The following is a 25,575-nucleotide window of genomic DNA, read 5'->3' as shown; positions in this document are numbered from 1 at the left end:
AAAGCGTTGTGCCAAAGGTTGGTTGCTTCTGGCCTGGTCTATTTAAATCTTCCAATTGCTTATTCCCCTGGGCTGCAAGGGAAACTGGGAAGTGTAGTTCTTTTAGGCACGGCAATTCACATTTCTGTATCAGAGAGAAGGAGCTGGAGGAGATCACAGCATCCCCTCTCCCCATGGCAGCTAGCACTGCTCCTATCGTGTACTGTGCAGCCTGGCTTTGCAAGCTCCAAGGCTGGGTGTTGATTAGGGGCTTCCCCACAGGGAATTCTACCTGGGTATCTTCTTGATTTATCTGTTCTGCAACATCTTCCCCCCCCTGCAAGGGCACCCTAAACACCACCTTCCTCTCCCTGGATGGATACCTTTCAAGCATCACGAGCTCCATCCTCCCTTCCCGCTCAGGATGCACCCCCGCAGCATCTCCCATCACTCACCTCGTTCCTGGACCAAAGAGAAGCATCACCTGCCTCCTGATTAAAAGAGACACGGCACCACAAATGAATTCCCATCCTCCTGCCCCCAGCGCTGAGCATGGCCTCAATACCGCACGCTTGTGCCGTGTCATCCAGCATCGCACATCCCAGGCTGAAAGCGGGTGACAGGCAGGTTACCTTCCCTGGGCAAGGAGCTGTCACGGCTCCACACAACCCACACGCCTGAGAAACACGATTATTCCTATGCACATAGGCTGGAAATCCCCCGTGGGCAGAGAAGTGGAGAGGATGAGTATTGCACCGAGGAGCTGAACAGGCGCATCTCTCGGTGACAGTGACGTTTGCCTACACAAACACCCAGTTGCGGAGGTCAGTATTTGGACAGGTAACCCAGGGAATCAGGCACCCAGGTGTCTTTAACAGTCCAAACTACAACAGAGAGTGAGGTGCTAATTGAGGGGTGGCTCTTGGCTTCCTAAGACAGTAAGAAAAAGTTTGCACTTTCTTTGCACTTTTAATCCATAGCTCTTCAAACCCTCTGTGAGAATTATGCATCCAGCCCTTGCCCATCTGACTGACCGACTGACCAGAGGCGAGAGCAATGCTTGGCCGAACAAGTGCCAGAGGTCCTGAGGAGCTCCTGGGTTTGCTCATATTTCCCTTTCTCAAGGGAAAATCGCATCAATTCATCTCTGAATCACACCCTCTAGGAAGTTACCCCTCATCTGTGATGATTCCAGCTGGAGGAAGAGCTGCCCCCCCCACCCCAGGCAGCCCATAAACCACAACCCCCTTCAGCTCGGGTACCACTTGGCACTGTCACATCCCCGACACCCACCAGCTCCTGTCTGGTCACTGTCTGCTCAGCAGCATTCTCACGTTATCAGGGCAGTCAGCACCCTGTCCCTATCTGCCTGCCCTCATCCCGCTGCCCGGCTCCGAGGCATGTGGTAAATCTCGACCCACCTGCCATGAGCCGAGGAGATAACCATCAGCACCGCTTTAGCTTGGCTCCAGACATCACCTCCCCGCTGGATGGGTGCCCTGCTTCTCCAGCTCCATGCAGGGCCGCTGCTGTGCGGGGCTCTTTGCAAACATCACAGGCACAGAAAGCCTACAGAAAGAGGGAGAATCATCCCTCCCTCTGTCCAGTCCAGTGCCCAGGATGCTGAGCTATTACTGAGCATGTCACAGGGTAAAAAGTACCTTGAAAGCCCGGGGAGTTAATTTAATCTGGTGCCTGTCTCTTCTGTTGATGCTGATATAAGGGAATTTCCCTGCCTTACACACAGAGCTGCCCCAGCCTCCCTGTGAGAGTCCAGCATCACAGCCCAGCCCGAGGCCCCAGCGGGAAGGGGATGGAGGAGGAAGGGTCGCATGGGATGGACGCAGCACCAGCAAACCCCTGTCAAAAGGGCAGTGGGAAAGGAAAGCAATTTGGGCTCTCCTGCAGCAGGGTGGGCTGTCAGCACCAGATCCAGCCAGGGAAACCGAGCTTGGGAAGGAAACCACCCCAGTCCCTGCACTGCGACCATGATGAGCACCGTCCTGCTGCACTGCTCACAACACAGCCACAAACCCCAGGGTTTATAAATATCCCTGCTAAGCTTGTAGACAGGCTTCCTGCTGCAGCAGGGCTATTCCAGGCCTGACACCCGATCCACACGGATCACCTGGGAGAATGCCCGGACGGACAAATCCGCATGGACAAATCTGGTGTGCTCCATGCACCCAGCTCCCTCAGCCTCACTGTGTTCCTGCCTCCCGGTCACCCTGCAGTGTCCTGTGCTGCAGTCCTGGGGTGCCCGCCACAAGTCCCCATGGATGGCTGGAGATGGGGTGGGATGGGAAGGGCAGCAACATCCCCTTTCTCTGTGATTCACCGGCAGTGTTGGTGCATCCCAGCCTCCAGCAGTGCCTGGCCAAGAAGCAGAGCTTGCAGCCAAAGTGCTTGCAAGCAAACCCATGGTGTTCCTGGGTGTGATTGTTCAGGGGGTGAAAAGGAGAGAGCTTGGCCAAAGTGAAATGTGATATTCTGCAGTGTGCATGGCACAGGCAGCAGATCCAGCCAGGCCCATCAGCACAGCACAGCGTAGCCTCCAGTGGGCCGCTTGTATGTGTTGCTGATCAGATGGTGAAGAGCAGATCCTGCAATTCCATAAACCAGGAAACCATGCTGGAAGGACATGGAGGCACAGTGCTGGGGGTAATAATAGGAGGAATGGAGCACGGCCATGCTACAGTGAGACATAGGCAGGTTCATCAAACAAGGAGCAGAAGGAAACACAACACAGCATCACCAGACACTCCTAATTCATACTTATCACAGCTTGGCCTCACCTCTCCAACCATTCCATCAGTGAGCAGCATGCTCTCGGGCACAGGAGTTGTTTAGTACCGGGCTCAGTGCAGCCACACTCATCACTCCCAGCAGCGTGATGGGGATGGGCACGACCAAAACCCAGAGAAAACTCCATCTGCAGTAAAAAATCTGATTTAATTAGAATGAGATAATGCAATTTCCTCCTTGACCAGAACACCAGAGACAGCCAAGTTGAAGCAAAACCTGGCTGAAGCTTCATGAGAATGGAGGTGCTGAAGACGCAGTTTCACCAGATTCATGATGCTCTGAAAGTGTGACAAGCTTGTTTGAAAAGTGTGAAAGAGTCTTGGAAATGTCAAAGGATTTCAACACCTTCTGGAGGCTGCTGAAGCAACTGGATATTGCACTTGGAGATGCTCATTCCATTCTTTCTTGTACTACGTGATGGTAAGTTGCTTGTAACTTGAGTGTGTTCTTGGCTCTTGTAGCTGTGGCGGGGCTAGTGACTGTAATTGTGCACTTCATTGGGAAGTTTGAAGGAAATACTTGGCCAAACCTTTGAGAAATGCACAGAAGAAAAGCAATAGATGGGGTGTTTTCCACCCGCTGCAGTGGAAAAGAGCCTCCCCTCATCCCGTGGCATTCGCTTGTCAGGATCACCCAGTAGCTCCGGTCTCTCCTTCCCATCGGAGGGCAGACAGCAAGTGCACAGTGCTGGAGAATGCCAGGCACAGCGTGAGCTCATCGAGCCTGTTGAGAGCACGGGGTGGGAAGGACTATATACCAGTATTGAAAAGGGGCCTACAGGAAACATGGAGAGGGGCTTTGGACAAGGGATGTAGGGACAGGACAAGGGGAACGGCTTTAACCTGCCAGAGGGGAGACTGAGATGAGCTCTTAGGCAGAAGCTCTTCCCTGTGAGGTGCTGGCACAGGGTGCCCAGAGAAGCTGTGGCTGCCCCATCCCTGGCAGTGTTCAAGGCCAGGTTGCACACAGGGGCCTGGAGCAAGCTGCTCTAGTGGAAGGGGTCCCTGCCTGTAGCAGGGGATTGGAACTGGATGAGCTTTAATGTCCCTTCCAACCCAAACCATTCCTGATCCCATGTCTCCATGAATAAAAGACATTTACTCCACTCTGCTCCGCTGTAGCACACTGAAGGCATCACTGGCAGAGAGGTTTTTACTCTTGGTTCCCCAGGTTTCCTACGTAGAAGCACACCACAAAGGACACAATAATAATAACAAACACGCACCCGGAGTTCTGCGTCCCCCTCAATGCACAGCAGCTCTTACCAAAACGCTGGACACGCACACCCCTCTCCTGGTGCTCAGCTCTTGCCGTTGGGATCCTCAGCAGCGTTACTCCTGAAATGATCCATTACAGAAGTTTATAAGTTTGCCACGGGCCGCTGCTGCCTTGGGTGGCTCCTAAGGCTCTATTCCAGTTGCCCCTCAGTCGCTGCGCTGCTATGGAGAGCTCTGCCTTTCTGGCTGCTTGAAACCCAGTCCATCAACCTAGGGCTACAGGTTTTGCACAGAAGGAGACCACCCCTTTCCCAAATCTACCACCCGAGCTCCAGCTGGGAGAGGGAACTCTTAAGCTGAAACCCCAAGAGCAAATACACAGGGGAAAAGAAAAGGGAAGGGAAGGGGTGGGGAGACATGTCTCACCAAAACTACATTACCCACAATCCGCGGAGCAGTGGGAGGAAATGCTGCTTTTTGCAAAGGAGGGTTAGCCTCAACAGCTGCAGTTTAAAAGCGAAATAAGGGGGAGGAGGGATGGGACTGGGCGAAGGAGGGAGGACGGGCGGGCAGGGAGCGCAGCGGGCTCGGGGCCGCTGTCATGCGGCGGTCCCAGCCCGGGCGGCCGGCGGGGAGCGCCGGGGGGCTCGGAGCAGCAACGGGCGAGTTCGGGCAAAGTTTGACCCCGTTGCCTTTCTGATCCTGCGGCTGCGACCGGAGCGGGAGCCCTCCCCGACACCACCCCCCCCCCCGTCTTTAGCTCCAGCGGCGAGGCTGAGCGCGGGGCCGGCGCTGTCCCCGTATGCATGAATGTATTGCGAGAGAGGAAGCTCGCTGCAGCCAGGAGGCGGAGGCACCGATCCTGCTCCTCTCACCTCCCCGGGCATCTAGCAAAGAGGCGAAGGGAGGAAAAAAAGGAGCGAGAGAAGGAGCCTCCCCCCTATACACCCCCCCCCCCCCCCCCCCCCCCCACCTCCGCCCGCCGCACCGCGCCTCCGCGCAGCGCAGGGAGCGCGGAGCCCGGTGCGGAGCCCGGTGCGGAGCGCGGCGGCCGGGGCTCGGCGCTGCTCCCGCCGCCGCGGGATGCTGTGACCGCCCCGCGGGGCCCACGCGTGTGTGCGGGGCAGCCCATGAGCCCCGCAGGCTGAGCCGCAGCCCGCTCGGCCGGCAGCAGCAGCGGGAGGAGGAGGAGGAGGAGGAAGGGTCGGACACCCCTGCGGAGAGACGCTCGCCGAGGAGGAGGAGGAGGAGGAGGAGGAAGGGGAGCCGCGGGGCCGGCGCCCCCCGGGCCGGTGCGTGGCGGCGGGATGACACGGGCGGTGATTCCGCGGTGCTGAGCGCGGCCCCGCTGCGGGAGCGGGACCCCCGGTCGGTCCGTGCGGCTCCGGCTATTTCTAAGGAAAGGGCATTATAGTTAATAATAATCCCCACCGCATCGCCGGCGGAGGAGCCTCCAAGCACCGGGGCTTTGGCTACTCCGTGCGTTTTCCACCCGTCGTTTCTTTCGGGTTTATTATTGTGATTTTTTTGTGTGCGAAAGGAAGTTCTGAACAACTGCAAGTCAGGAAGTGGAAATCCACACCGGTTGTGACAAGCCGGGGCTAAAAACTATTTCATTATTTATATAGATGTGTCTATCAACAGTCTGCTTTTCATCCAAAGAATAAAGGGAAATACCGGCTAGTTCTATGTTTGACGGTGAATGACAGACCGCATCTGAGGAAAGGAAGGACTAAATATATCGGCTAAGAACACCACCGTTATTTATTGAACTCAAGAGCCCTTTTTTTTTTAACCCAAAGACTGTTCGAGTGATACATTTAATGGGTCATTAAAAGGGGAAAACAATTTTAAAGGCCCTTTTTGCTTCTGAAGTGCAGCTAGCCTCAAAAATAGCAGTACTTGTAAGACAGATACTCAAATTAAGGCTTTACGTGATGAATTTTCTATCCTATGGATATCAGTTTTGAGATTACAAACCAAGAAGATCTGTAATTGATCTAGCACCAGATAATTTCAATGCCTAATATTCCCCAGGATTGCTGGAGTACCCTAGGAGCTGCGTCGGACTGTACTCGGGGTATGCCATGGGCTGTATTCAGAGTATTAGCTGCAAATCCAAAGTTTTCCGGGAAAGTATTTCAGTGATTGAAGTCAAAGCCTCCATCGATCCCATTCCCACCAGCATCGACGAGTCCTCCAGCGTGGTCCTGCGCTACCGGACCCCTCACTTCCGAGCCTCTGCACAAGTGTTGGTGCCCCCTATTCCCAAGAAGGAGACCTGGATTGTGGGCTGGATCCAGGCTTGCAGCCACATGGAATTTTACAATCACTACGGGGAGCAGGGAATGTAAGTATTTCCACGAGCACGTGCGGGTGCGTTTGCCTTGTGGGAAGGACCATGGCCTGGGTGGAAGTACTGGATTAAGCTGAAAATTCTAATGCAGATGGTTTGATTTTAAAACCCAGCTCTTCTGAAACTTAACAGGACTTTACCCTATGTTTAAAACACAGGAGAGCTTGTCCCTGCCCTTTAAAAGGAGTGGGTGTTCTTCCCATCTAATGGAAATGTGCCCAAGCCATAACCAAAACCCACTTGCTCTGATAGGAACCCAAAAGCAATCCTGCATTTCCCAACAGCTTTTGAGCAGCACTGGAGATCCTGGGAGCCCAGATCAGCCCTGGTACCGCAGGCAGCCCTGTTGATACATGCATTACACAAAGGGTCCCCCTGACCCCCTGCTCTTCTCGTCTGCATCCTCCCCATCCCTCCCAGGGTAAATCTGCTCCTTGAGAAGCCCCAGGGAAACCCAAGGGCTGACACTTGTGGCACATTGCTGGCCCCAGCGGGCACTGCTGCTGCTGCAGTGGGCCACCACTGGGGGCTCGGTGGCCCAGCAGCTTTGGGAACACATTTGACATCAGGGGATGGATCCTGCTTGCCTTGCCTATGGCAGCAGGCAGCCTACAGGGACAGAACAAGATGGATTTAACCCACTGAGAGTTAAACCCTTTACAGGGTGAAAAATTCACATTACCCACTTTTGGGGTAATATAAGAGGAGAAAGATAGGTATATGTATAAGATAGGGGGAAGTGAGGGGCTGTTTGGCACAGGAAAACCACCCTGTTACTGGTCAGACAGTAAGAATAAGACAGGAGCGAGTGAAATGAAAATGTCACCTCCCCACAGAAAAGTCACCTCCTCCCCAGTCCTCTGCCAGTTTGATCACCAGACGCTGGTGCAGGATTTGGCTCGCAGTTAAAGCAGCAACAGCACCTGATGTCCAGATGCCTGCACAGCCCAGCAGTTCTGCAGTGCACGGTGCTGGCAGCGCTGGGTGCAGTAGAGATCTGTCTGTCCAGCCACGGGGATGAGCCTGACCGCAGAGCCCTGGGCTGGCAGATGGTTTGGGGGCTGGAGGTGCTGATGCTGCCCGGTCTCAGGGGCAAGGGAGGAAGGACGGGAAGGTCAGATCCTAAGGAACTCTCCCATCTGCTCACCTGAGTGTTTGGTGTTAGAGGGATGCTGGCTCAGCCCCTCAAGGGTCATTCTGTGTGGCTTAAAAGACGGTCAGTGAGGAGGGCTGAGGGAACACCGGGTAGGGCTGCAGAGCAGGATAGACTGACTTAGTGCAGTGCCTCCCTGCCATCAACCTGAACATCTGCACGCACATCCTGGCCCTTCTTCCCTCCCTCCTGCCTGTAAGCTCAGATAAGGACACGGGTTCAGCATCTCAGATATAAAGCGCATACGTGTTGTAAGATGTGGACCAGAGCGAAAGGCAAGTGAGGAGTAGCCATGACAGTGTCCCCCCCACTTTTGTCCCCATGTCCCTTCTCTGCTCAAGCATAAAGTGCCTTGAGAAGCAAACTGGCACCCGGCAAACAGCACCAGTGAGGCTCAGCGAGGGAGCAGACCAGCTTAGCTTGATTTTAAAAGTACTTACAGCAGGCCCGAAATCTGTAGGCTTTTTGGCTCCGGCACCATCTTTAGCAAGGACAATTTGTTGCTCAGATGTTCCCAATTCCAGGCCTATGGGATTTGCATGTGTAATTCTCAGGCTCATTTAGAAATCCTGTCTTCAGCGACCAGCTGCGAAGGAAAACAGAGAAGTCCACTGTATAGAAATACAGCTCACATCCACTGAAACAAGGAGGATTGGGCAGAGAGCTGCTCTGTACAGCAGAGCACTGCTGTATCCTTCTGTTTCCCTGCACCTGAGTTTGCCTGTGTTTGGAATGAGGGTTTGGTACAGTCTTCCCTTACTGGAATGCTTTGAGACCAAGGAAAAGTTGTATCTACAGGCTGAGTGCTGGAAACAGGTAGTCAGAATTGAGCACTGCAGCTATGCCAGGGAGTTATTATCTAGAAAATCATGGAAACAAGGATTTTTCCCTAAGAGGTTCATTGATATTTAACTGATACAGAGAAAGGAGTTACCCAAACACAAGCAGGAATTGGCCTGCTCCTCCACTCTCTTTCTATAGACCTGTCACCATCTGAAAGCTATAAATAAAGGTGTTTGGGAGGAAAGGCTTCTCTCAATGCCATTGACACATGCTCTTGGAAGACCTTTACAGAGAGAGGGACAGGACACAAACCTATCCGAAAGATGGGCAAAGCCTGTAGCTGGTGTAACTCAATGTAATCTCACTGACCTCCACAGAGCTGCATTGATTTATGCCGGCAGAGTATTTGTCCCAACTTTCCATGATGGAGAGAGGCTGCTGCCACACACATATCTGTGATCACTGGGGTGACAAGCAAACAGAAAACACCAAATCATCACAAATCCTTCGGAGCATCAGTGCTTACAGCAGGCTTTGGGTTAATTTGTCACTTCCATACTCCAAAGTTGTTAGCTGTGTATAAGCTGGCCATTAGGTTGAGGACAGAAACAGCTGAGAAATACTGGAGCAGATGGAGCGGTGCCTATATAGGGATATTAGTTACAGAGGGAATAATTCAGACACATTTAAAGTGGCACTGGCCATTTGGGGCTAAACAAAGTGGTTTTAGGTGTAAAGGAAAACAAGTAAAGCTTAGATGACGCGTGAACGCTGGCATTATTTTACATGTAAGTCAGTAGGTGCTGCTGGGAATGTGAAAACCTCCAGCATGAGGATGTGGAAGTGCTCTCTGACCCCACTTCCCTGCAGAACTGGGGCAATCTCCTGGCTGCTGTTGCTGCTCCCTCGAGCAGGGTTTTACCCTGTTCCTTAGGGAAGGATGCTGCTGTGCAGTGGGAAGCATCAGGATCAGGCCTGTGTGGGAGCAGCTGGATGGGGTCCCCACTGGGATCTCCCCCATGGGTGCTGGTTCCCCATCATGCAGCACTTGCTGGGACCTGTGTTAGTGGCTGGGTGATGCCAGAACAGCATTATCCAGCCTCGTTTCTTCATCTCCATGGAGATGTGCAAGAAGCGGTGCAGATGGAGATATGCAAAACAGGGAGAGAAATAAATTGGAGTTTGCATATGATCAGCCCAGAATCTGGAGAAGTTTCAGGTGGATCTTTCTCCCTGATGGGGCAGCTTGCAGCATTACATCATCGCTTTACCTACCCGGCATCTCTCTTGTGACAGTAAATCTCCTATGCCCTGCAGCAGAGGCACAATGAACTCGAGAAATCAACTTGTCAAGAGAATAAACCCCGAGTCCTCGGAAGGGAAAACACAGTCAAAACCAGATTCACCACAGGAGAAAAATAAGGTTATCCTTTCCCTGGGAAGCAAAGGGAGGTCAGGTCACAGTGGGAATTGACCCTCTGGGGGTTTGGAGGAAAAGGCTTTGCTGCCCTTACCTGTGCTGTATGCAGACACTTTAACACAGGCAAATAGGTTGTCCGGCCCGATTTGAGCCTGCTCAGCTAAAGCAGCAGCAATCTGTCCCTTAATGCCAGCGTTCTGCTGGTGTTACTCCCTGAACCAGCACGCAGCGAGCAGCGCTGCCGGTTCACCAGGAGGAGCACGCAGCTGGAGGATGGGGAGGGAAGAGGGACCAGAGCAGCGTGACTCCGACAACAGGGGAACAACATCTTGAATTTCCTTCCTGTTCTTTGCTGTAACCGCGGCTTGAGTCTCTCGCTGTGCTGCAGCAGGCGAGACAGGCGCTGGAAAGGGCAATTTAAAATCAAGCAGTTCCGACTGTCAGGTTCCCTTTCTTTCAGCACAGGCGCAGGGGAGGGAGGGAGGCAGGAGCAGGGATGCGAAATACTCGAGACGGCTTTTCACTGCACCCACACGCACTGCACCGGTACCCGCACCGAGCACAGTCAGCATCCGAGATCGGCTTCTCCCATCTAGGCAGCTGGTGGAGGGGAAGGGTGTGGGAAAGCACGAGGTTATGCAAGTCCACCTGGCCTGTGACTAATTAGGAGCTGGCTTTAAGGAATTGGTGCTGGTAGTGCCTGATGCCTGTCGTAAAAGGTTAACTGAACGTCCCCGTGTCACTGCGGGATGCACAGGGCCGGAGGCCGCTCTGCTTGGATTTGCTGTCACTGCACAGGTCACTGCAGTGATGGCTCCAGTTTGTGCTGGGGGGGGGCTCGGGGTAAGCTGGGGGGCTTCATTTCATGTGTCAGAATAGGAAGGAGTGTATCTGAATGAGGACTAGGAGGCGAAAACCTACATGAAGCTGCTTGGCTGTCAGCAGCAGGGCTATGCTTGTGCCACAAGAAGTAGCTCAAAGTTCCTTCTGATAGGAAAAAGCCATTTGTTAATAGGGGTTTGTTAGCATCCAGTCTCTGGTGGTGCCCATCCTGACCGTGAAGGTTTCAGAAGAGGCAGGAACAAGCATTACAAACCGGAACCTACTGATTTTGGAGCTGATCAGCCACGGTGAATCCACGAAACCAGATAGGTTGGTTTCTTTTCATGCCTCTTCCCTGCTATTGTCAGCAAAGTGTTTACTGGGCACTTTCTGGTCTTTTCTTGGCTCCACACCACCACAGAAAGATGCTGATGCAGCCAAAGACCATTCCACAGCGTTCTGTTCAAAATCATCCAAAAAAGCCAGTTGTTAGCATATTGTTTAACACGGACACGCTATGCAAGCAAAGGCTACCAACCTGGCCAGCATGCAGGCTTTCCAACCACGACCAGCAGCAACCATCTGGTTTCACTCCAGTCATGGGATCATCATAAGGCCTCGGTTTTCTTCTCATGGCTAAGCTGTGCAGACAGAGCCTCGTGGTTTTGAAACCCCAGGGTTAACCACACACAGGGTGCTCCCTGAGGAAACACAGCCCAGTTTCTTTTTCCCCATTCCTGCCAATGCCTTTTCCTAAGCAGGATGCGCTTCTGAGCCTGAGCGCAGCCATGCTGCTCACCAACACGCTCGGCTTTGCACTGAGGTTCTGCAGGCTCTGAGGGCAGCATCCTGCCTTCAGCAACCTCCCCATGCCCTGACACAGATCCACTTCTTGCTCTCGTTTAAACCCTGGGCAAATCCTGATAATAGAGCAACCTGCTCTAGTGGAAGGTGTCCCTGCCCATGGCAGGGGGTCGGAACTGGATGAGCTTTAAGGTCCCTTCCAGTCCAATCCAGTCTGGGATTCTCTACTGGTCTGGGGATCTGATATGTGTAGGGACAAGCAGGTCTTAGTTGCCCTGCAGTTTCAGAGCATCCTCTACCTGATTCTTCTGCCATTCGCCCACCAGCCTCTTGCAGCATCCCAGGTCCCAGATTGGCACTGTGGTACCCACAGAGATGCTGCAGCTGCACCTTAGCACCACGCCTGTCAGGGTGAACCTCTGGGAAATCATCACATCTCATCCCCAGGTGACAGCCAAGCTGGGTCCTGGCCACTGAATGGAAAGTAATCCTAAACCATCTGCTGAAAGGGAGAGAAAGAGCCCCCAGATGGTGTTTCAGAGCCGGGCTGTGTGGTGGGGAGGAGGTGGGGGCTGCAGACACGACCTCTGCTCATCTGCCTGCTGAGGGCTGCTCTCATCCAGCATCCCCAGGGCTTTTCCCTGAAGAGCATGGGGGATGGCGAGTGAGGATGACTCTGGTTTAGAGAGCAGAGCGCATCAACGTCTCTGCAGCAATGGGGGTCCTGGCAGGGCTGCTCAGGGATCTCCTTTTGGCTGCCTTCACTACAGATTTTCTTCCAGGGAAAGGACTCCCTCTGCCTGCTGGCCATGGGTTCGGGAGGGGAGGATTTGCTGCAGCTGCGGTGCCAGAGCTGACAGCAGCCCCTAAATCTGTGCACGGAGATGTCGCGCTTGCATAACCCTGGTCCTGCTGCTCGGAGCATCCCTGCATCCCTGCTGCACAGCATGCGTCCTGCCTTGCCCTTAACCTCCCAGGCCATATCTGCCCTGCAAACCAGCCACCTCCTGCACAGGGCAGCCCTTTGCTCAACGCCTGCCATGGCACAGGGGGCATTTTTAACTCGGACCCCCCCCTGCTAGGGTGAAAAGAGAAATGAGATCTTTAAATCCCCTGCAGTATCCTCTAGCCCCAGCCAGGCACTTACAGCCAACTGCTGAGCGATCCAATGGCTCCAAACATGGAGGCACTTCACGGTCATTAACTAATTAACAAAACAGCCTTGTGAGACTGACACATTAGTCCTGGCCAGAGCAGAGGAGCAGCTCATCCAGCGCTGGGTTAGAGCTGGCTGGGCCCCACATGAGCCCCCTGCCTGCTTGCGCCCACTCCAGCCCCTGCTTCAGCCAAAGGGGCTATTTTAAGCTGCAGCACTGGGCTTAATAAAGGCTTGGACAGTCACTCTGCTGAGCCTGAGCACATGTCCTCGGTGTCCCTCCCAAGATAAACTATGTCCCATTATGTAGGGGGCCACAGGGTTTGGGGGGGAGGGCTGAGATACAGCCTCATATCCCAGCCCCATGGTGGGTCAAGGCTGGGAGCTGCTGCCACACAGCCCCTTCTGCCACTTCAGCATCTCTGGATGCTGGGAGGGCTCATCCGTAAGCAAGAAGGAGAAGATACATCAGAGCCATGTCTACCAGCCTGCTTTATAAAGGAGTGTCCTTAAAATACCTGGCACATGCTCTGTGGTTATGCCATCGCTCTGCCTGTCCCTAACCCTTTGTCTGAGGCATTTACAGCAGTTTGTTCCTATTGGCAGACCTCATCTTAATTAAATCAGAAGTTAATAAAGAAACGCAACCCCAGTTGTGCGCTGCAAGGTGACAGAGGCAGTTTTCACTCCATTGCTCGCTCTAAAGCCCGACCTTTCTGCCTGCTCGCAAGCGCAGCGCCCAGCGACCGGCTCAGGCAGTTTTACAGGCTGGCTGACCTCAGTTTCTCTGATTACTGTAATAGCATCCCCAGCCCAGAGCCTGGGGTGCAGCCTTTGAACTGGGTCCTTCCTAGGGCTGGAGAAGGATGGGTTACAGGGGCAGCGCCAGGCAGACAGCAGGGAGAGACAGCGGCTTATCCAGGGACTGAAAGGGAAGAACAGAACAGGGCAGTGGGAAGCTTTATGTTGGGTCCTACTTCAATCGCTTGGTCCTTTTGTCAGCTCAGCCCATGGCCAGCTCTGAGCCTGCCTGATCTTCTGCTGACACCGGAGATATTGTGCTATTGAGAGAAGGCAATTCAGCCCCGAGCCTTGCTCTCACCGGTGAATACAGTGCTGGGGCGAGTCCTTGTGTTCAGACAGCCAAAGACCTGCAAGGAGATACCTGCAACACTGCGTTATCTCCAGCGCTGGAGCACTTACCCTTTGCAGCCTTAAATAGACACAGTTTGAACCACTCCAGGCTACCGTCGGTCCCTGCAAGGTATCCCTGCTTGATGCTTGCTCCTCAGTGGTGTTTAACAGCAGGACAGACTTCCATGATCAGTCCTGGAAATGGGCAGGCAGTTTTAAGGGCAGGGATGGGGCGTTTTCAGCAGGATGGTGTGAAAGGCACAAATTCAAGTAAAAGCTGAAGGGGAGGGGGATGCATTCACACCCCCTCCTTGAAGCCTGGCATGCTTCTAATCTAATTAATTAATGCATTATCCATAACTTGCTGTTGATTGCGGCAGGTCAAGTTGGGAGCTTCCGGATCTCCTGGACGGTAAAATCCAGGCCATCAGCGACTCAGATGGAGTGAACTATCCCTGGTACGGGAACACGACGGAAACCTGCACCATCGTGGGTCCCACCAAGAAGGAGTCCAAGTTCAACATCAGCATGAACGACAACTTCTACCCGAGCGTGACGTGGGCAGTGCCCGTCAGCGAGAGCAACGTGGCCAAACTCACAAGCATTCACCGGGATCAAAGCTTCACCACGTGGCTGGTGGCAACCAACACGGCTACCAACGAGATGGTGACCTTGCAGACTATCAAATGGCGCATGAGGCTGGGCATCGAGGTGAACCCCAGCAGACCCTTGGGGCAGCGTGCCAAGCTGCAGGAGCCCTCTGCTCAAGAGCAGCCCCAGGTCCTTAGCAAGAATGAGCCAATACCACCCAGTGCCCTTGTCAAACCCAATGCCAATGATGCTCAGGTACTCATGTGGAGGCCAAAGGATGGGCAGCCGCTCGTGGTGATACCTCCCAAACATCGGTAATACGAACCTGGCGTCCCGGCACCAAAAGGGAGAAAAAGAGAAACGAACCGACGAACCCGAGAAGCAAAACAATCACTTAGGTATTAGAACACACACGTAGAATCTGAGCAAGATCAAGAATGCACTTTTTCTTCATTCAACAAATGCAACCATTCTACCTTCTCCCATTGGGACGGATTTCACTGTGCTAAAGCTAAAGAGGAGACCTTTGACCGGGGTCTGTCTCATCACTGGATTCCTAAGGGAAGAAACTAACACTGATGTCTACCCCTAGAGCTGGTTTTTTTCTTCCCTACTTTAGTTACTGTTTGAACTTCAGTCTCATTAGCTTGTCCAGACTGCCCCGAACAATAAGGACATTTTATTTGGGATTTTAAAAGGGGTTTGGTTTTTTTTTTTTCCTTTTATTTTTTTTCCGTTTTGGTTGAGAACAAAACAAGTTCCTGGAGCGAAAAGTTCATTATTTAAGATAGGGATTATGGTTCTTTTTCTTTTTTTAAGCTATCAGGTTCTGAGTTGCAAATCCAAGTCATGCGGCCTTATGTAGACTTTGCTTTGCATTGCCAAACTTTTGCCTTAAAGCTACGTCTGAAAAACAACGAACCAACACCACCACCACCAGGCAGAATGTCCTTTTTCTACAGAATCTCTGGGAGAAAGTTTTGGAGCGAGGGATGGATCCATCAGGGTGTTGATGGACGGGAAAAGAAAAGGGCCTGAAGTTGGGAGAAGCACGGTAAAAAGAGAATCTTCCTGGTTTTACAACCTGGATCAAGAAAGCATGGAAATAATCTCAGTTTCAAAGCAATGCAAATACCAAACCTGCGGTAGGATGTCTCTCGAGTGGGAGCTACTGGGCCACGTCCCTGCTTCACAGAAGAGGTAGCAAGAAGCTTGCACTGCTTACGCTTGGTGGTCTCACTCTCCTGTTAGCATAATCGTACGGGACAAGCTCAGAGCTGGAGTTGTGGCCCTGGGAGGTAACATACACCAAGAGGGGATGATGTCCCACGGGGTTTGGCTTTAAGACACACAGATGTTTGCCAGCTACAGCCCGCAATCCACCAGCTTGGGGCTGCTGGTGAAGCTGTTGCCCAGTTTTCCCATGAAATCCAACTGACAGCGCTGTAAGAAGAGCGGGATATAAAAAGGATCCTTCTGAAGTAATTGGAGATGCATGGGTGTAAGCGAGGGCAGATCTTATCTACCAAGTCTACCCAGCAATATCCATAATTCAGGAGCAGCCACAGCTGAAAATAACAGGCATCCATTCCAAGCAGAAGCTAGGAAAAACTCTTCTTCCCATGACAACAAATCACGCTGGGGTTAGAGAATCTTCTTCCAAATGACCTCACGGTCTACGCACCCATCAGGAATGGGGTACGGACAGGACCATGGTACTGTGCCTGTCTGGTTACTGCACAAACATCCATGTAGCAAAGGGTAAGGCGTGAGAAGGTGCGAGCAGGGCAGCACTGAGTCTTGGGTCTAGATCCTCCAGTAAGGAAGGTGCATTGGAGCAGGAGGTGGAGCCTGTAGGTTTCAATAAGGCTTCAGAGGTTACCGGAGGCACTTCTGCAGAGGGAGCCGGCGTGGAGGAGCCGTTGGAATGGGAAGGGCATGGTTTGCAGGCAGAGGAAGTCCTGCAGCAGAGGTGGCATCTGGAGGACAGGGCACAGGATGGGAAGCGGAGGCTCTGCTCTCTTGCTCCAGCACACAGCCTGAGGCAGAGCACTTCCCCTTCCCTCTGCAGCTCCTGCCCCTAGAAAACATCTCTTGTTAACAATTTGCCTCGAGAGCAAGGACTGAAGAGAGCTCGGCGTGCCAGAGACAAGCCTGGCCCTGCTGAGCTGGTCTGAACAGGTCTCACAACCACACACACGCTGCTCTAAAGGCTCTCCCCTCGGGGAGGCACCGATTCGCTGCTATTGCCATCCTCATCTCCCACACAGGACATTACCAGCAAGAAGTTCTCCTTCCCACTTCTCCAAAGCCACGTCATCGACTTGGCACCAGGTTCAACATCACCTGCCCGGGGAAAGCAGGTCAAGAAGGTAGATCCCCCCGCCATGACAATCTCAAACCAGCAAACAAGGATCCTGGGTCCCTGCAACCACTGTACCCCCATTTCCCAGGAAGAGCACCCTCCTCCATGCGCTGGTGTTCAGAGATGCTCAGTCACGGAGCTGCTCTCTTCATCGGGCAGATCCCAGAGGTAGGAAGTCCAGCATCACAAGCAGCTTGCAGACAAGAGGACTGGATCAAACCCAAATCCATGAGCCAAAGTTAGCCTAAATCTAGGCTTTGGGACTATACAGGATGAAGCTAGGGAGACTTTGACTTGCACGGTCACTCTGTATTAAACTCCATTTTCTTACACAGATTCAAATGCTAACTATAGCTCTACTGGCACAGCCCTTTGGGACTTGTGTTTTCTCCTAGGCAATACACGCAGAAGAGGACAAAATGTGAGCTGTGGGTGAAGAGCTGATAACGCTTGCTCGCATCTCGGCTACCGCTTGGATGCAGTCCCGTTGGGATGAGCAGAAAGGGGTATTTATGCCTGGTACTCACTTTGTCTCCGGGTGCTGAGTACTTACAGTTCTCACTGATGTCAGCATGGGTCCAAGAAATCGGACCCAGTTGTCTTAATAAGCTGCACGAAGGAATTCCAAGGAAAGATTTCTTCTCAGTCACCAAAAACCACATTCAGGGAACACCTACGTCCTTTTCCACTTAGCTCTGTGTCGGACTTAGTCTCCCAGTGCATTAAATCTCGTTCCTCCTACTTCCCTCTACCTGGTAGACTGGATGCATCCATGCAATTTGATAGTAACCTCCTGGCTAATGCGTTCCGTTGCACTGAACAGACCCAGCTAAGCAGTAAATATGAAATTCAAAGTTCACGTTGGGGTTGGCTTTGCATGGACTTCTCCCTTCCCAAAGAATGCCTTTATCCCGTGCCTAGGTTGAAACGTGCCCCTCCACCTCCATCACCAGACATGGCATAGAAAAGTGATGCTGCCTCTTTTGAGATTTCATGCGTTGTGATTAAAAGTGATGTTTTTCCAACGCTGCTTCGTTACAGACCTGACTGGGACAGATTGAATAGAGAAGGAATAGCGGCTGGAAGTTGCAGGTGCTATAGACATCGCTATTGCTGTGGCTGGTTAACGGTCATGGGGTTAGAATGGGGATTGACAGGGTCCCAATGGGGACTTAAATGTCTGGGGACCCAGGGCATCCTGCACTGAGTAGGGTGGTAAATAAGAGGTAAATAAAGCTCCTTCTCTGGCAGCTTCTTACAGAACCAGGAATGCACAAAGGATACACGGGTAAGGCGATGGGGCACCACCATGGGATCCTGATGCGCGTGAGCTTGTCTCTGCCTCGCCTCTCCCATCGGTGATGCTCGGCTCTTTAGAGCCTGACCATCCCAGTCAGAATCCTGTGGTGGTCCAGGGTGGGAAGCAGCAGGGTGAGCCCTGGCCGAGACCCTCCCCTTAGCCCCACAGCGTCATGGGCTGTACGGTTCTCCTTTCCTACCCTTAACGCTGAGATGAGCATGGCAAGAGCGGGGCAGCCCCTTAGAAAGTCAATAGAGAAGTGAAGCAGTGTTGGGGGGGGTATAGACCTGCTGAGCCGGCGCAGCAGTGAGCAAGGCTGGGTCCAGCAGCAAGGGGTAAGGCGAGGGCTGCCCAAGCCCCGGCGCAGCAATAAGAATCGTCCTTGGTCTTGCAGAGATACTGTGAAAACCACCCCGAGATGTACCGAGTCTGGACACTTACAGAGATGTAAAACCAACAAAACCCTGCTTTTATAACAGAGAAATAAAGTGACGTTTTCAGACGCGTCCGCCTGGAGTCGTTTGGGTGGAAGCCGCTCTTGAACCAGCAGCTCCACCACCTCTGCACGCACGTTCCAAGGCAGCAATAAGCACCCCATTTCCCACGGGTGCCCCTTCAGCTGTTAGACCGCATCGGGCGCAGGGCTCTGGTTCAAACCCCCAGCAGACACCCCGTGTTTGTCAGCAGCAGGACGGAGCCGCGCTGGTGGCACCGCAGCAGCTGAGCTGCCACAGTTGGGGTTCCTGATGCTTACTTAGCAAAAGCACGGTCAGATGCTGAGCTGTAAATGGCACATCTGGAGAGTGGCAGCCCCTCAGCCAGGCATGGGGACCCCGGGCAGCAGAGAGCACCTCTGCCCCTTCCAGCCCAGGCAAAGGAGAGGTTAAAACGTGCCACACAACACAAGTGGGGTTGAAATACCGCCCTGTATTAACTCCATCGTTCTTTGCCCCCCACAGTGTTCACATTCAGCCAGCTGCAGTGTGCGCTCGCAGCCTAGAAAGCAACCGTATCCTGGGCTGCATCAAAAGGAGCGTGACCAGCAGGTCAAAGGAGGTGATCCTGCCCCTCTCCTCTGCTCTTGTGAGACCTCACCTGGAGCATTGTGTGCAGTTCTGGTGTCCTCAACATAAAAAGGACATGGAACTGTTGGAACAAGTCCAGAGGAGGCCACGAGGATGATCAGGGACTGGAGCACCTCCTGTATGGAGACAGGCTGAGAAAGTTGGGGCTGTTCAGCCTGGAGAAGAGAAGCTGCGTGGAGACCTCATAGCAGCCTTCCAGTATCTGAAGGGGGCCTATAGGGATGCTGGGGAGGGACTCTTCATTAGGGACTGTAGTGACAGGACAAGGGGTAACGGGTTCAAACTTAAACAGGGGAAGTTTAGATTGGATATAAGGAGGAAATTCTTCCCTGTTAGGGTCGTGAGGCACTGGAATAGGTTGCCCAGGGAGGTTGTGAATGTTCCATCCCTGGCAGTGTTCAAGGCCAGGTTGGACAAAGCTTTGGGTGCCATGGTTTAGTGTGAGGTGTCCCTGCCCATGGCAGGGGGGTTGGAACTGGATGATCTTAAGGTCCTTTCCAACCCAAACTATTCTATGATTGTATTTGCTTTCCAGGAAAGGAAACTGCTGGGATTCTTTTTGGGGAGCACAGCTTCTGTACTGACCTGTTAATCCACAGAGCCCAATCCTGGCACTTCCTAGGTCCGTGCTCCAGCTCCTCCTGCCATGACCAACCCCTCCAAGGGCTCCTGCCCACACGCCAAAGGAAGACACAAATTTCTCCCTTGTCCTTTCAGTAGCTTTGCTGCTCTCTGACGAGGCTGTAAAGCAGCATCAAGGCTTCTCCAAGGAGCAGCAGGGCAAAGACTTGCTCTACCTGCTGCACCCGCTTCCACTCAGTACCACAGAACCCTCCTGCCTGGTCAGACTGGAGGACCCACACCACGCTCAAGGCTTTCCTGTGGAGCACCCCCAATGAGGAGCACCTCGCACCCATGTCCCCCCTTCACTGCCTCTCCTCGTGTCCTGCCTGGAGCCTGCTACAAGCCTCTTGTGCCCCTTGAAGGTTGCAGCCAACCTTTGCAGTGGGGAGAGCCGGCGCCAGCATCCACACCACCGAGGTGCGGGCCCACATCAAACAGAGCCACATGGCCCGTTTGGGGAGTTCCATCGGCGGCACAAAGCCAAGGGCAGGAGGAAAGGCACATACAGGAGGTCATGGCTTGAGGGAGGGAATGTGCAGGGATGGAGCCCGAGGAGAGGACAGGTTCCGGGATCCCTTTGCAGGGTGGAAACTGTCCCGCTCATCTGTTGGGAGGAGGTTAAATTTAGATGTCCTAGATGCGGAGGGAGGGGTGCGGAGAGGACAGCAGCCAGCCCGCAGCTGTTTGGGGTGACACCCTGACAAAGCCAAGAGCACCCGGTCCCTTACTGTGTGCACAGGGACACCGGGAAGGACGAGGATATGGGGAGGACCTTGGCTGCTGAGCTGGAGCCCCGTTCAAGCACCACCAACCCCAACCCTTCCTTGCAGTGGGTACAGGGGCTGCAATTCAAACTTCACCTTTCGCCACTTGGGGCTCTGCGATTTCCTAAGCCGGGTTTTAAGCAGGGGCAGCAGTTCCTTCAGTGGAGGGCACCGGCCTCCCCATCCTGCTCCGAGCGCTCTGCAGGGACTTCCCTCTGCTGATGCAAATCAGGTTTTGTTTCCTGTTTCTTCTGTCTCACGTCTCCTTTAGCTGCTCACGTGCAGCAGCTGCAAGCACTCGCTCTGTTCCTTCGCATGTTTTCAAGTGTTAAAGCCCAATATTTTTAGCAATGCACTGGAGAGCCTTGAGGCATCTATTGAAAAAAAAATAGAGCAAAAATACCGCGTCATGTGTTCCGTGTAATTATAACACAGCTCATTAATCTGCACCGAGGTACCCAAGGCTGCCTTTAGTAACACCTTTGTAAGTCAGTGTAAACTGGAGACAGAGCCCTGCCAAAAAGCCCAGACACAGGAGAGCAGCACTGGAGAGTGAGGTCTGATCCTGCCCTGGTTCATAACTGTGGGGTTGTCCCCTATTTCCCTCAGTATAGGGCAATAGCTTATTTCACCTTTGAAGCATCATTTAAACGCAGTGCATTTGAAGCTCCTGGTGCCTGCAGAGCAGCACTGCAGAGACTCCATATACTATATGCATATATTATACTACATACCCCATATACTATAGGGAGCACTGACCCAGGAACGGCTCCAAAACAAAAAGGGGTCCTGTCCCTGTCGGAAGGGGATGCGGTGACGAGGCAGGAGCCCAGCCCAAGGCTGCAGCATCACCCATGGCTGCACACCCCCAGGAGCAGTGCCCCCACACCTCATCTTATCTCGTGGTTGGGAACAGGATGAGTTCAGACACGGGCGCTGGCAGCACAGAGTGTGCCCGTGCGTGATAAGGGCACGTAGGAGAAGTCCTGACTGCAGCAGGAGCCAGAGACACGGGGAAGGAGCTTTGTGACCGCGGACAAAAGAGGTGGGGATGGTGGGAGGCAGGGGACATGGGGAGTGTAACCTCACTGAGCATAACCGCAGGGTCCTCGTGCAGCCGGGACAGACATCCACAGTCCATGCAGGAGAGAGCTTGAAAATGATGCTCGCACGTCCAAGCTCATCCCTCGGTGAGGAATGGTCTTTACTTGATGGCTGCATCACCCTGGGGTCTCGCTGCTGTGAGAGGGGGGAGAACAGCGCTGGTCTCACTGCTGACCACGGGCTGCTCATCCCATTGAGCCCCTGGGGCTCAGCACGACATTTATCTGGGAACAAACACTCCCTCGGCACCAGCAGACATGCTCATGCAGGATTATTTTTCCTTGGAAGCGATGCTGGAAGCAATGCACAAGGGCAGGACGCATGAAAACTAAGAAGGGATAAATAAAATGTCACTTCAGCCTCTGGGCTTGCTGCAGCAGGGACACAGATGGGCTGAGGGGGGAAAGCGAGGCAGCTCCACATGGATTGCTGGCAAAGGGTGGGAGAAGTAATGCCACCACCCTCCTTCACCTTTCCACCCTGCTCCCAGCAGCTGGATCAAGGGCCTGGAACGTTCAGCAGCACTTTTCCAACCTCCCCCATCTCTCACGGGGATCCTCCTCCTGCCTGAGACTCACCACACAGACACCAGCACAGCCCAGCAGCTCGCTGCTGAGCCCGATAAGCCTGCCCTGAGCAGGATGGTCACGTCAAACACATCTGCTTTCTCCCATTGAGCACCATCAGGGGTTTGGTCAGTGCAGGTTGGCTCTCCTCTGGCAGGGAGGTGGCCACATGGGATATAACCTGGCAGCACGAGATGAGCTCCAACCCTGCAACCCCTCCTTGTTCTTATGGCATTATGGTGCTGTGACAAGGAAGAGCCAAAGAAACAATGGCCTGCTCTCCCAGGAGATGGATCCAGACTGAGGGGTATCGCTGAGACCACTGGCACTCTGCAAGACCTCTGTATTCTGGAATACCAAGCATTATACAGTAAACCTCTTCAAAACACAAGATGAAATAATTCTCATTCCTTCTTGTGCCTCTGACACAGCCACGTTTTGCCCCTTTTACAGAGAGATTTGAGGAGCTTTCCTCCCTTTTCAAGAAGCAGAAATCCCCGTCCTGGTCTCTCCATGGGTTTGGGGAGATCCTCTCTCTACACCTCAGGCTCCCTTCTGCCCACCGAGCCTGTAACATCATCATTAGCGCTCTGCCATAGCACTCGGCTTCCCGCTGCCTCCAGGCCATGGCACGGTCTCAAGGGAGGGAAAAATGTGTTCTTTCATTAGAAATAATTAAGAATCCACCTTTGATGAAAGCCTGGCGAGGCTTCTTCTCATACGGAATTGGCAGGGTAAAAAGGCACGGCCACGTTAGCACAGACAAGCGGGTAAGCTCCTTTAGAGCAGTCACTGCTATCAGTTAACTTGAGGATGAACCAGCACGGACAACAAAGCCACCAGAACCAGGGCTCCAAGCCCAGTCAGTCCTTGGCTTCTTTACCAGCTCTGTTGAGCCGGGGCCTCCTGCGGTAGTGGCTTTACTCTGTGGTGGACATCTGTCCCCAGAACCCTGGAGGGAGGCCATGAGGTCCCAGACCACTTAACGCAGCTGACAGCCAGCTCCAGCTCCTGGCAACCACCGACCCAGAGCCAGGCGCTCGCCAAGCCCTTGACTCATCCCATGGAAATGCAGATTTGCTCAAAGCCGACTTTGCTGCCGTTTTGTGCTTATTCCTGTAGGCTCGTGGTCACGATCAGCCTCTCTGCGCTGCTCGGCGCCTCCAGCAGCTACTATGGAAACAGGGCACGCAGTTCAGGGGGCTGGGTTGTTTCAGCCATGATGTTGGAAGCGTGGCAAGGAGATCAGTGTTCAGTCAGGATCTGGAGTGACTCCACAGGCCCTTCACTCGCCCAGGGTAAAGGAGTTAACAGGTAGCGAGCAGCGCAGCAGGGACAACCCCTCAACTGCTCCCATCATTCCACAAGAGAAACTTGAAATGGTCCAGCGTGCCAACATCACATTCCTACCGAGCCAATCTTCTCCATAGCAAGAGGTTCATTAGCTATCTGGGGCAGCACAGCTGATATGGCCTCGCTAGGAGGTGTCGCATGCCACAGCGAGGGGAGATTAATGCAAAGAATTTAAGGTCAATGGTTTGGGCCAACTGCTATTTATAAAGAGGAAGGAAAGCAGAGCAGCAGTATCACCTCTAGGCCATAAGAAATGGTGTATAGTCAAGGAGGACATAGCAGGAGGGCACACTTCAACCATCTTCAGCTTTTTCTTCCATCGCCAAAGCAGCAAAATTGCAGTAGATTTTCTCCAAGGATCTCTAGTGCTCACTCTCTTCCATTAGAGGGAAAGGGAGGTTATAAACAACCCCCTGACAAGGGTGCTGTCTCAATTTGACACGCAGCATGCCAGGGTTCAGAAATCCAGGGCATATGTAAAAGCCTTGGAGCCTATAGCAAAGCTATAAGCCTTCCTTGTACACTGTAATTCCCATCTTTCAGTGGTCTTCCTTTTTAAAGGGGACCTACCTAATGTCATTCCCTGTTGCAGAGATCAGAAGGATGCTTTCCACAACAGGAGTTAGGATAACACTAACTTTTTAGGTTGACTTGAAAGAAGGGATTTCTTCAGGAACTGTTGACAGAAGTATTTGGTTTAGAACACTTGGACCCAAACCCAAGCTGTTATCAACTATTTACAATCCCAAAAAGCCACCACGTGCCCACCAAACCAAAAAGTGACACTTAAATTGTGTGGTATTAAAAAGAAACCTTAATGTTTCTGCTGATAACAGCAAAAGCAGAACTACCCCAAAATGTCCTAACAGAACCAACAAGATAAACCCCATCCCATCTGCATGTATTCAACTAATACACAAGCTGTTATATCCAAAGCATTTTTCAGAGAGCAACAAAACCCCATTTACATCATGTAGAGGTTTCGTGAAGGTCAGATGCATCAGACAGAGAAAGTGTCTGTCCAGAATGCCTTCAGGGCATTCTTTAAGCCACTTGCTCACTATGCTCAAGTATAAACAGATGAGAGTTTCAAAGGACCCTGGCTAAAGCTGAGAGCCACAGGGAACAAGCACAATCTCAGACATGTCACAAGCCCACAGCCAAAACTGTAAGCTGCAGAATCACTAACGCCTCTGCATGGAGGTCACGCTTTAATACAAGGGCCAGAAGTTTTCCCTATAACCCGAGTTTCATTTTCTGAGCTCTGTAAAATGTACAGAAAGGTAAAAATAGGAGAGCTTTTCCTTCCCACCTCTTTGCTGAATGTTACTGCCATGGGAACGTGTTCTGCACGCTGCCAGTTTCTTCTCAGATAATTTCCTATTTCTCCACTAAGCCTCTGGCTCACACATGACTCAGTTTTAGCACTTCACTGAGAGAAGCATGTGGACCATCCCATACTTAAAATTAGCAGGGCAAAACTTCAGCCCCTTGTGAAGGGCCCTGGACAATCAGTCATTCTCTTCGATGAAATACGTGCTGGTTTGTATCACAAACCAACTTGAGCTACTCCCTCGTCTAGGCATGGTATGAACAGCAGAAAGGTAACTCCACTACGGGGCTAGTAACCACAGCACACATCTATTTCTTCTAGATGCAGGGAGATAAAGCCTTCCAACACAACTAACATCAAGGCAGATAAAATAGTTTAATATAGAGTGAGAACAAGTGTTACATAAAAATAAGCAAAATCTTTTTCTTAAAATAAAAAAAAAAAGGAAAAAAAAAGTCTGAGAACTTGTATTTCAAAGAAAAACTGTATTGGTCGTGCGGACGATCCATGAATGCAGGAGCTATGGCAGTTCTGCAGGAGGGCTCAGGGTGTTTCTAGCTTCTCCATCCACTAAATCCAGAGGAAGATCTGTGGAGCAAGAAGAAAAGAAACGACACAGCAATGAGTGCTGGAGTCTCCCTCAGGCAGTATTAAGTCAGCAGCTCTCTCAAACACTCTTCCAGTCTCCCTAATATCAGAAGCTTATGAGAACGCATTGGTATTTCCAGCATCTTTTACCTGATGCTCAGGTATAACATCATACCTAGATGGAAGGATCTAGAATAAGCATAATTCTCTCTGGAGAGATACACATGCTCTGCTTGATAGGGAAACTAAGGTTTAAGAAACCTGCTAAACCTA

The 25,575-nt window shown here is 52.5% G+C and overlaps 2 protein-coding genes and 2 long non-coding RNA genes across 7 annotated transcripts in view; 1 reads left to right on the top strand and 3 right to left on the bottom strand.

Annotated features, from left to right (window-relative positions):
- Positions 1–2,574: 2,574 nt before the first annotated feature.
- On the bottom strand, positions 2,575–3,256 carry LOC130595128 (uncharacterized). The gene is made up of 3 exons (XR_008971232.1): positions 3,165–3,256; positions 2,775–2,911; positions 2,575–2,671 (listed from the first exon to the last, which is right to left on the bottom strand). It is a non-coding gene; the product is annotated as an uncharacterized LOC130595128 (long non-coding RNA).
- Positions 3,257–4,007: 751 nt separating this feature from the next.
- On the bottom strand, positions 4,008–8,523 carry LOC130595126 (uncharacterized). The gene is made up of 3 exons (XR_008971231.1): positions 8,222–8,523; positions 7,951–8,096; positions 4,008–4,121 (listed from the first exon to the last, which is right to left on the bottom strand). It is a non-coding gene; the product is annotated as an uncharacterized LOC130595126 (long non-coding RNA).
- Positions 5,425–14,909, top strand: FAM78A (family with sequence similarity 78 member A). Its single transcript, XM_057401559.1, has 2 exons — positions 5,425–6,351; positions 14,010–14,909. Exons 1-2 carry the CDS (start codon positions 6,089–6,091, stop codon positions 14,536–14,538), a joined length of 792 nt encoding a protein of 263 aa, XP_057257542.1. The 5' UTR covers positions 5,425–6,088; the 3' UTR covers positions 14,539–14,909.
- Positions 14,910–25,005: 10,096 nt separating this feature from the next.
- Positions 25,006–25,575, bottom strand: part of NUP214 (nucleoporin 214) — a 43,708-nt gene continuing 43,138 nt past the window's right edge. For all 4 annotated transcript variants that reach the window (XM_057401554.1, XM_057401557.1, XM_057401555.1 and 1 more), the window contains exon 36: positions 25,006–25,302. In XM_057401554.1, the coding sequence (XP_057257537.1) occupies positions 25,269–25,302 (34 nt within the window). In that variant the 3' untranslated portion in view covers positions 25,006–25,268. The remainder of the gene's footprint in view (positions 25,303–25,575) is intronic.

This window comes from Pezoporus wallicus, unplaced genomic scaffold (genome assembly GCF_028554395.1).
Source record: "Pezoporus wallicus isolate ANWC-B61680 ecotype Strahan unplaced genomic scaffold, APGP_CSIRO_Pwel_v1 contig_8013, whole genome shotgun sequence".
Classification (NCBI taxonomy): domain Eukaryota; kingdom Metazoa; phylum Chordata; class Aves; order Psittaciformes; family Psittacidae; genus Pezoporus; species Pezoporus wallicus.
The sequence above is the reverse complement of the archived record's forward strand: the minus strand, read 5'-3'. Positions and strand labels throughout refer to the sequence as shown.